At 35.0% G+C, this 10,254-nt stretch overlaps 2 protein-coding genes across 12 annotated transcripts; both read right to left on the bottom strand.

The window, feature by feature from the left end:
• Positions 1 to 2,638: 2,638 nt before the first annotated feature.
• LOC104819754 (auxin-induced protein 15A-like) lies at positions 2,639 to 3,410 on the bottom strand. Its single transcript, XM_010549991.2, has one exon. It carries the CDS (start codon positions 3,338 to 3,340, stop codon positions 3,050 to 3,052), a length of 291 nt encoding a protein of 96 aa, XP_010548293.1. The 5' UTR covers positions 3,341 to 3,410; the 3' UTR covers positions 2,639 to 3,049.
• A 1,706-nt stretch (positions 3,411 to 5,116) lies between these two features.
• Positions 5,117 to 9,904, bottom strand: LOC104819753 (transcription initiation factor TFIID subunit 14). 11 transcript variants are annotated; one of them, XR_772859.2, is made up of 10 exons: positions 9,407 to 9,902; positions 9,033 to 9,121; positions 8,706 to 8,927; positions 8,436 to 8,620; positions 8,242 to 8,363; positions 7,262 to 7,856; positions 6,788 to 6,840; positions 6,599 to 6,637; positions 6,123 to 6,210; positions 5,117 to 5,359 (listed from the first exon to the last, which is right to left on the bottom strand). XR_772859.2 is itself a non-coding variant. In XM_010549989.2 (6 exons), the coding sequence occupies exons 1-6, from the start codon at positions 9,503 to 9,505 to the stop codon at positions 7,761 to 7,763; spliced, it is 813 nt and encodes a 270-aa protein (XP_010548291.1). In that variant the 5' UTR covers positions 9,506 to 9,902; the 3' UTR covers positions 5,929 to 7,760. The 11 variants fall into 11 exon arrangements, 1 of the variants encoding a protein (XP_010548291.1); XR_772863.2 differs by having other exon boundaries at positions 6,599 to 6,633; XR_002024453.1 differs by having other exon boundaries at positions 6,599 to 7,649; positions 7,735 to 7,856; positions 9,407 to 9,904.
• Positions 9,905 to 10,254: the final 350 nt, after the last annotated feature.

Here is a 10,254-nt window from a genome sequence, read left to right as displayed (position 1 = left end):
TCTTTCCCTCCCCCACTTCCTTCCTTGTTGAGTACAATCTATAAGGCAATAGTAATATGGTTTTGTGTGTTTTAGAATAGTGATGTCAAAATGGATTTGGGAGTCGGAAAATTTAAACCCGAAAAAAGGGGTCGAACGAACCGAGTTTGATGCGGGTCATAAAAAAATATATTTTGTTTAAATTTTAAATGTTTTAATTTTTTTTAAAGATTTAAATTTTAATTATTTTTTAATATTTTTGTGTTGTTTTTTATTTGATTCGTGAATCGGATTGCGAATTAGAACGATCTGAATTGAAATGGGATTTTTTTTGCTCGTAAAAAACTATTATTACGATTTGGATTCAAAACGAGTTGACTCGGACAGATCCGGACCGAACTAACTCGTTTTACGTCACCTTTTTAGAGGAGAGATTTTGATCCAAGTATCAAGAAGTGATGAAACACAAAACCTATGGTAATATTGTAAGTAGATATAACATTGTGAAACATAGAGTATATGCTCGTACATATCATTTGATTATATTTACATAATTATTATTTAACTTGATGAAAGTTTGAATCCGAACGAAATCCAGATAGAAAGAATACAATTTTTATAAGATAAAAAGAAACTAAACTCAATATAAAAAAAGCTGAAAAAAGGAAATATCAGGTTAAAATTCGAAATATCCACCTGTAAATTACAACTACAAAACACACATATAAATATATATATAAAACGAAAGCTTTATATGAAAAAAACGAGTGACAGCTAAGGCACTCATGAAGGTCAAGAAGACAGAGCAATACATTCAGCGAGGACTGAGACAGAGACATTGTGGCTTCACATGTTCTTTCTGTAAATATCCAACTCATCATCGGGTAGACGTTTCGGGATTCGTGTTGGTATTTTAACGTTCGATTCGGAAACAATTTATTCGGTATTCTAAAATTTGTACCAAATTAGTACCGTATATTATTCGGTTTCGGTACCGGTACAGTTCAGTTTCGGTTTTTGTTAAAAAAAAAACTAGATTTCTTAAGAAATTTCGGTTTTTCAGAAATTTTATAAAGTTCGGTTCGGTTTGATTCGGATCCAGAAAATTCGGTTCTATAAAAATCATACCATTCGAAAATTTTGAACAGTACGATTCAAAAAAAATACCGAAATTTTTCGGTTCGATACGGTTCGGTTCTGAAGAACCGAACCGAAACGTCCACTCCTAATCACTAGTGGATGCTTCGGTACAGTACTTCAAAATCGAAATAACGAATCAAAAAAATTCGATATCAGTTTCAAATCGAACCGTACAAAATTTTTGAAATAATTTTCTTACCGAATCTAATTTTTGGGAATTGAAACCAAAACAGAATTTTAAAGAAATAAAAAAAAAACAATTTTTTTTAAAAAAATTATTTTTTTAATGAAACCGTAACATAACCTCACTCAATTCATTTTCCGAAAAAATTATTTTTTTAATGAAACCGTAACATAACCTCACTCGAACTAAATACGATATAATTATCGATTAGTATATATTTTTATAAAACCGAAAAAATCGAATCAAATAATTATCAAATCGAATACGGAATCGGTCTATCCCTAATCATCACATATTCTCACTCAATTCATTTTCCACTTTTTTATATCAAAATTAAAAAAATTTCTGATGAATAATAAATGGTAAATTAATGAGACATGATATTAATGAAATTTACTACATGTCCTGTCATGTTTTTTATTGTCTTCCCAACGCTTATTATTACTACTACGTATATCCATCAAGAAAAGTGTTGATCGAAAGTGCATGAGGATACTTTAAAAAAAAAAAGAAATTCCACTCGATAATTCAAAATTAAAACCAATATGTTGCATAATTATCTAAGCTCTAATTCAAACCTATATCTTGGAGATGGAATATATATATATATATATAACCATGCATGCAATGCGTAAGGGAACCATGCATTCCCCCGAATATTCTACGTTTATAATATGTGTATATATACGGGTATATATAATAATATATATGTGGATGACATGAATGATCTCTGAAATAGGATAAAAGTTTTCTTATCATTTCCGTTTATGCACTTGGATTTCTCAATCTTTTTTTTGGAGGACACGAGGAAGAGGACCAAGAAAAGTTTAATTTTAATAACAAAATATATAAATATATATATATATATATATATATATATTATACACGTGCGTATGTATGTATTGAGGAAGAAGAAATCCAAAATAAATGGAAAAAAAAAAGTGGAGGGGCCAAGATTTATGGAAGGTGATGAAGCATGTTTGCAGGATATCAGACACATCCTCCTCCATTTTCTGACGTTTTTTTTTTCTTCTTCAAAATTCTGTAAATGCAACTAATTGATTATTTATAATATTTAGTGTATAAGTGTTATAATTTTAACCCAAATTTGGGTGGTCTAGTGGTGAAAGAACATGCAAAACATGTTTTCACCATGGGTTCAAATCTAAACGTGGGGAGGGACATTCACCTGGGCTTTCCCGGTCTTCTGTCTGTGAGATATAATCGGAATAAAAGTCCGGTGAACTTCCGAATTATAAAAAAAAAAGTGTTATAATTTTATATACACGTGGAAAAGGGTACTTTGACAAAGTTACGAAACATAAGATGGCGGATTACGTATATATGGACTGCTCTATCAGAATGATCGTCATGCTTACAAAAATAAATAATATAAAAAAAGAACATATTTATCCATAACAAAATTTTATTTCAGATTCCGATATTCGGACACTTTTCAATCCCTCTAATTTTAGAATGTGTTTTTATGTACAAGTGGTGGAAAATCACGCAACACGACTCGACTAAAGATTTCTCTGCCTTCTTCGTCATCTTCGCCAAGGAATTTAAACCCTAATACACAGTTACAGTCTAAAACAATATACAGCCATTTTCTTTTCTTTTATTTTTGTTCTTGATTTGATCTCGTCGCCAAAAAAAAAAACATGGGGAAAACTCTCTGTTTCTTGTAATAAACGACGATTCATTATAAGAAACCCGATAGATATATATTATGCACAGTGGATACTATCTGAACATGGAGGCGAGGGTACGGAAAACGATGTCTTCGCAAGGGATGGTGAGACCCATGTCGTGGTTGAAGCCGAACTCTTCTTCGGAGAGCCGGAGGAGCGGCTGGAACTCGGGAAGAGACAGCCACGCGATCGGGATTATGTGTCGGCTTCTGTTCTGCCCGAAGTATACGGCGAAATGCCCCCTCGGAACATCGTCCGGGAGGCTGTCCTTCTTTCCCAAACTCAGACACCTCTTCAGTATTCGTTTGAGACACTGCCCCTTGCTCGATTTCCTTATCGCCATGTGTATTTATTTTTCTTGAATTTCAGAGGGAGAGACAGAGAGAGAGAGAGAGAGAGAGAGAGAGAGAGAGAGAGAGGTGTGAAGGATGGGGAAAGGAATGCAATTGTGTATTTAAGGCCATAGTGAGAGAGAAAAATGACAACTGAAGTAGATGTTTTTTGTTTTGGATAATACTGAAGTTCACCATGATTTTGTTCCAACTATATTTTCAAAGTATCGGAAAGTCTGGATGAATATCTTTCTACGTTTAGATTTGAATCCAAGGTAAAAATATGATTTGGATATTTCTTTACCACTAGCCCACCCAAACTCGGGTAACGGTAAGAGATGTTGTTCATTATCAACTTTTTTTTTTATCCTTCATCGTAAAAAAATGATTAGTTCATACACGATTGTTCTCCATAACGAACATGAACACACTTACGCACACATATATAATATACACATATGATTCTATAACGTAAGCTCAAGTGTGATATATGTACAAAAAACGATGAAGATTCTTGAGGGGATATATGTAACATATGGTGCCGTTCAATGAAATCAAGAACGTGATATGTGCGCTAAACTCGAAAATATTACATGAAAGAAAAGCCGAATCTATATACGACTTTTCCTTAATTTGAAAGCATAATCACGTGGGATGTGGGGAGAAAAAGGCAATTAGGAAGATAACCAAAAGATGATGATAATAATAATAATAATAATAATAATAATAATAATAATAATAATAATAATAATAATAATAATAATAATAATAATAATAATAATAATAATAATAATAATAATAATAATAATAATAATAATAATAATAATAATAATAATAATAATAATAATAATAATAATAATAATAATAATAATAATAATAATAATAATAATAATAATAATAAAGGGTTCATAAGTGACGTAGGGACTCATAGTGTGTCCTACAATGTCTGCTTCATGCCTTGGACCAAAAAAACAAATGGTTAAAACTTTGTCTCTACATGAAAGTTCAAACTTTGGAAAACAAAATGTTCGGTCTCTTAATAATATCCAATGCCCGTTTTCGACACCCAAATTGGTTCAAAAATAAAATATCGCTAACATATTCATTATATAATTATTGATGTGTCCCTCTGCGTACATGCACACTGATTACGGACAAGTAGAGAGTCCTTCACGGTATACGTACTTGCAAAGCCACCCGACAAACTATATGTATATATATACACAACTATACATCAATCAATGATGATTACAACCATACGTGCTTGCACAACGAAGAGGCAAAGAAAATGTGATAGAAAATTCAATCGATATAGTAATTTTCCTTTTATTGATGAAACATAGATTAGGCTCGAGCTTTAAGCCTTCTGTTCTAGTTTTCGTGTGGGTATTATAAGGTTATAAACTTTAGCTTATGCTTTTTTTTTATTCCTTTCTTGTTTAACTCATAATTACATGGTCCAAAACATTGAATAGAAAAGACTAGTTACAAATCGCCATAGTTGAAATCCTAGTAGCTTGTGATCATGATGAAAATTTCAGTTATAACATATAGCCACTATTTCATCTTTCAAGACTAGAAAAAAAACTCCAAATACACTACATATCCACCCACGAAACACAAACTACTGGAGGGTTTATGAAATTTATAAAGTCGCAAACAACAGAAAATTTTATGTGAGAGGAATAAGAAAGACAAAAAAAAAAAACAAAGATGGTATTTGGCATTTATAAATCAAAATTCAATTATTATTCTTTTTGGTTAAAAGGAAGAGAGAAAAAAAAAACAGTGTGGAATAGGGTCGGATAAACAGTGAGAATTAGGTGGTCCGAACAAGACACTTTAGTTGGTTTTTCGGGTCGTGAGACTTTTTAGAATTAAAAATAAAATAAAATAAATACAAACATATTCTCTCGATAATTATGTTGTGTACAAAGTATGCGTACATGGTCGGTCGTGACTCGTGGGCACGTTTCTCAAAACACCCAATTACCAAATCGTGTGTGTGTGTGTCCTGCACTGAGTACGACCTATTCATATAATATAGTTTGGTAAGTATCACATGTTTCAGTACTATACTATATATATCACATAAATTAGAATGCATGCATACACTATATATACATATCCCCCCCCTCTTTTGATTATATAGAAAGATGAATCTCTTTCCAAATTAGTTGCATATTGCATCATAGTTCACTTTGTAAAACATTACTCTTTTTTTTGGGATCGAAAAAATACACTTGTATGGCTCGAAAGTCCAAACAGCTAAATACGATGTCATTCGCTTCCAAATTGTGAAAGGTGTCACGAAACTATTTTTTATTCAAAATCCATTCCAGATAATAATAAAAATAATAACAAAATATACATATGTCAAATTATAAATAGCAAGAATGGCCAAAATAAATGAGAGTATCCTAACCGAATGACATATAAACATAAGTGAATCAAATTCGATATAAAAACTAAGTACTTATGATTTCTCAAAAAAACCAAAGAAACAAATTCGAAACGAAAGCAACAACAGAGAATACCGAAAATTTCTTTATATGTAAATATTTTCGTCAATAAAAACCGAAATCAAACTAAACCCAAATTGAACGAATGGAAAAATCGAATGGTTATAGTTTTTCTAAAAGCGACCTAACCGAATCCGAATATAATAGAATCGAAATCCGAAATGATCACCCTAATAAACTGTGTATGTTTGCAGATCCCAAGAAAAAAGAAGATAAGGTCATTAAGTATTACAAAAGAACAACCAAGAGAGAGGCAGAGAGTAATGCATACCCAAAAGTATGTAGGATCCAAATGACTTGTTTCCATCCCATGTGGTATTTTGCAAGAATACCACCAACGTCCGTACAACTCAGCAACCCTGAACACACATAAGCAGAGACATATATTCCTCCAATGCCCCCTTTCAATTCAACCACCAGTTTTTTTTTTAATTTTTTTTTGGATAACGATATGGGAAATCATTTCCCATGTTCTATGGCCACAAACGCAGCTTCTAAAGCAGTATTGTTTCTGATATCGGTTTCTCTTTCAGTTCTAAGTCACATGTGCTCAGAGCAAAAACAAGTTTCCAGCAAACGTCGGTGTCAATTAAGGATTCTCTTTCGGGGCGAGGAGTATTTTAGCACATAGAAGCTAATAAAAAGGAGGGTCAAAGCTTTTTTGTGATTGCCTAAAATTGGTGAACACCCCATGTTCTATGAAGGAAAACGATTCAGAGGTGATTTACATATGGAGCAGAATGGTACCTGTCAATGTCGTATGCCTCTTGCTTGTTTCATCTCTACCTTCCCCCCGTTATATACAAAGAAAAACATGATTGGCACAAACACCAGAAAGTTGTTTTTTTAAAACAAAAGAGAAGATACCAAGAGCTGTCTTTCGGGATTCCACATCACACGACATAATGTATTCAAGTTGGACAACACATGCCTTACCATTGATCACATTTGGAGATGAGCTATAACTCTGATATTATGCACAATCCAATCTGCAAGTTTAAAATTGAGATTTGAAAAGAAAAAATGCAGACAACCATTTAACCAGGAGTTGAACACCTCCCACCATCAGTCGAAATGTGATCTGTGTATATAGAAACATACCAACAACAGCAGTTGAATTAAGAAAGCAAAATATAACTGCTGATACGCTATCACCAGAAAATCTAGACGTGCTTGGTCCACAGTCAAAATGATAGATCATGTCTGATAATGAATTCGATTCGATTTGCATATACCGTAATCAAGGGAATAAGATCAGATGAACTTCCATAATTATTTCTAGTAGATAACTGGAGCATGTACTCAGTATTCCTACAAATGTGGTGTATCATTTCTCTACTGCCAAATATCATATATACTTCGAGTGCATTAAGTTGAAAATTTAACGATGTTTTTGTTGAGGTAAGGTACCTGAAATGGACTGTAACCAGAGCAGCACAGCAGTCTACCCACTTGAACTCCTGCAGTCATACTGAAGTTTACCGAAATGAACATTCCCATTACATTGGTCACTTACACCCTGCAGCCAGTCGATGCTAGTTAAGGTTTGTTGTTCACAGGTGAATTCACATAGAATAATTTCTGAACTCATCCTTGATCTCTGGGTAGATCTTCAGATCCAGGAGTGATGTTATTAAACAAACCTGTGATGCTTACTCCTGAGTGAAACTTATAATGAAAGCTTACCTTCAATATTTGAAACAAATGAATTCTTACACGTTTTCTAACCGTACCACATTGTTTTCAAGTTCACATAACTCTTTTACATTCACCTACTTACACTGCGGGCTTTGCAAGACTGCAACCACGGAGAAGTCCAGGGATTAAATTATCAGTTTTTATCCGTCTCATTGTCATAAATTGACCATATTAGCTAAACTTGCCAAGAGGTCTGTCTGTTGTTCCATGATCATAAGCCTCCGTAACCAGAGGACAGCACGAGTCCTTGCGGTAGCACATCAACTATGCTCAACTGTCTTTTCAGCTTGGTGATGTGAGCTTGCACCTGTTAAATTTGAATAGATAGATGATGATTTTGCAGGAGTTTCTAAAGCTAAAACCGTAGAACCTATCATAGAAAATCAAGATGTTGTGAAACAAACAAGGCTCAATAAGAAAAAAAAAGGTACAAATCAGAAAACACCCATTCCAGGGAAGAGAAGCACAAGTCTTTTACCCTAACTATTAATTAGATTTGAGCAGGGGATATCCATATGGCCTCAACAAACGGGCAATGAACAGAATTTAGAACAAGTCATCATATCCTTTTCATTTTTATGCATTCGGTCAAGATTTTTAAACAGAACGATCGTAGGGTTTTCAACCAGTAAGGCCACAAAAACGAAATCCATGAAACAACGAAAACAACTAATAAGCTGAGGAATGGGAACCTGCTGACGAGCTGCTGCAAGCTTCAAAAGCTCGTCTGCTTCTGAAAAACTCATAAACCATTGGTTGAGTGGATGAGCTTTAGTGTCTCCCTTATCCCTCAGATTATAAATTTCGGTGACTGCTGCAAAATTCCCAGACAATTATGCTTCAGCAATAGCCATCATTTTGGTAAACATAAGAACGAGAAATGTACCTGAAGGTAGAATTAAGCCATCTGGAAGCTTGGAGACAAATACTGCTGGGTGATTATGTACATGAGTGAGGAAATCCTCGAAAGGATTAGGGAAGACAATTTCGTTATAAGATTCAACAACAACAGGTCTCTTGGTAGACTGAGGACCAGATTCATACTCTGCGTACAGTTTCAAGTTATGCAACCTGAAAAGAAAGTTCACTACAACCTCAGAGATTAAGCATAGCCAAATTTACCAGTATGAAACTACGAATGATATGAGCAACTCACAAATTCAACTGCTTCTCGCAGGCATTGTCATGGAAGAAGAGGGTGATACCAATTTCGAATTCTCCCCAGCCACACTCAGACAATTCAAAAGGAGGCGATTCAACCACTCTAGTAGGGTTGTTAAAACTGGGGTGCAATTGAAAGATGACTCGCTTGATCACCACGCCAAGATTCTCATTTGTAGCTCCACGTACATAGACCGTCCACTTATGAGACTGAGTCCTAATTGACGAAAATGAAAAAAAATATCAAAATCTCACGTATTGCAGCATTATCGGAACTCAGTATCTCCAGAATAGAAACAAAGAAAAGATATGACACACTCACTCGGTAGCTTTCCGCCCGAGATGAAAGGCAATGGAACCGCATACTATCGGAACACAAATTTCAACATCTCTAACTCTTCTCTTCCCTGTCTACAACCAGAGAACTTCTAAACGACTACGTACTATAAATCCAACTCAAACCAAACAGTACATATCTTGACAAAGAACTTCAGAAGTTCTCCTTCACGACAAAACACACTCTACGCATTACATTGTAAAATCAACTTATAATGGGAGGCATCATAACAACGATTCCGGCACCATAGTTTCCCGTAACAGGAACAAAAACAACCAAAACACAGAAAAGCAGCTGAATCGGACACCGAGACAACATCAACAGACGAATTCTAGTTTTTTTGTCAACAGACAAAGTACCTTGTCTTCGATGTCGTCATTGGTTCGGCCGATCTCGACCATACTCTGTAGCTTCTGCGTAGACATAGCAGCATCAGATCGGGTCTCAGATTCCATCATCGGAGATTATATACTCTCCAAATGAATCGAAGGGACCTCGAAGTCTAACCAGAAATCGCGCCTAACGAAGTTTCGCCGATCGATTTCTCGGCAGCGAGGGAAACATTTGAGGTTTACGGAGGGCTAACAGAGCGTCCGTCCATATGCATATGTTACACGTGTACAAGATCTTTTGGCTTATCCTTTCTGCCACGTCATTTGCCACGTCGACAAATCAACACTCCTCCCGGTCTAAGCCCAAACTTCATGCTGTATATGTAGCATAGACACCTGAACAGCGTGCCGTTTCAAATTTGGAAATACCACTGTGCCGAGCCGAGCATGCAGCATAGACGCCTGAACAGCGTGCCGTTTCAACTTTGGAAACAACAATGTTGTAGATCAGATCCCCCTGCAACAAGTGCAAACAGCCGTCTCCTCATGGACACTCACTAATTCTCAATTGTATTCAGAAGCTTAAGGAGTCGGGAAAATTTCTGGGTTTTAGTGTTTTTCTGCGTATTTCAAAGTTTGTTCCCGAGTTCGAAGCAACCTCGGATGACAGAAATGAACTGTGTCCCATCGTTTTCGCCATGTTTGTCGGATGATCCAATCCATTTCTTGAGCTGTTTTTTTTTTCAGTTTTCTGTTGATTCCAAGGGAAAGTTTTGCCTTTCATTCTAATGAGCCACTTCTCATTAGATTGAATTTAGGTTGAGCTTTTGTGTCTTCGTGTTGGGCACTTGTGTGTGCGTGGCAATAGATTGCAT

The sequence above is a fragment of the Tarenaya hassleriana genome, unplaced genomic scaffold, assembly GCF_000463585.1.
Source record: "Tarenaya hassleriana unplaced genomic scaffold, ASM46358v1 Cleome3, whole genome shotgun sequence".
Taxonomy (NCBI): Eukaryota; Viridiplantae; Streptophyta; class Magnoliopsida; order Brassicales; family Cleomaceae; genus Tarenaya; species Tarenaya hassleriana.
Note: the sequence above shows the minus strand (reverse complement) of the source record. Positions and strands in the feature narration are given on the sequence as shown.

Coding starts and splice junctions, on each gene's coding strand:
- LOC104819754 (XM_010549991.2), bottom strand. CDS start 3,340: ATGGCGATAAGGAAATCGAGCAAGGGGCAGTGTCTCAAACGAATACTG.
- LOC104819753 (XM_010549989.2), bottom strand. CDS start 9,505: ATGATGGAATCTGAGACCCGATCTGATGCTGCTATGTCTACGCAGAAG. Junction 9,122..9,406: donor ATGACGACATCGAAGACAAG/GTACTTTGTCTG, acceptor CTCTGGTTGTAG/ACAGGGAAGAGAAGAGTTAG. Junction 8,364..8,435: donor TGGCTTAATTCTACCTTCAG/GTACATTTCTCG, acceptor GGAATTTTGCAG/CAGTCACCGAAATTTATAAT.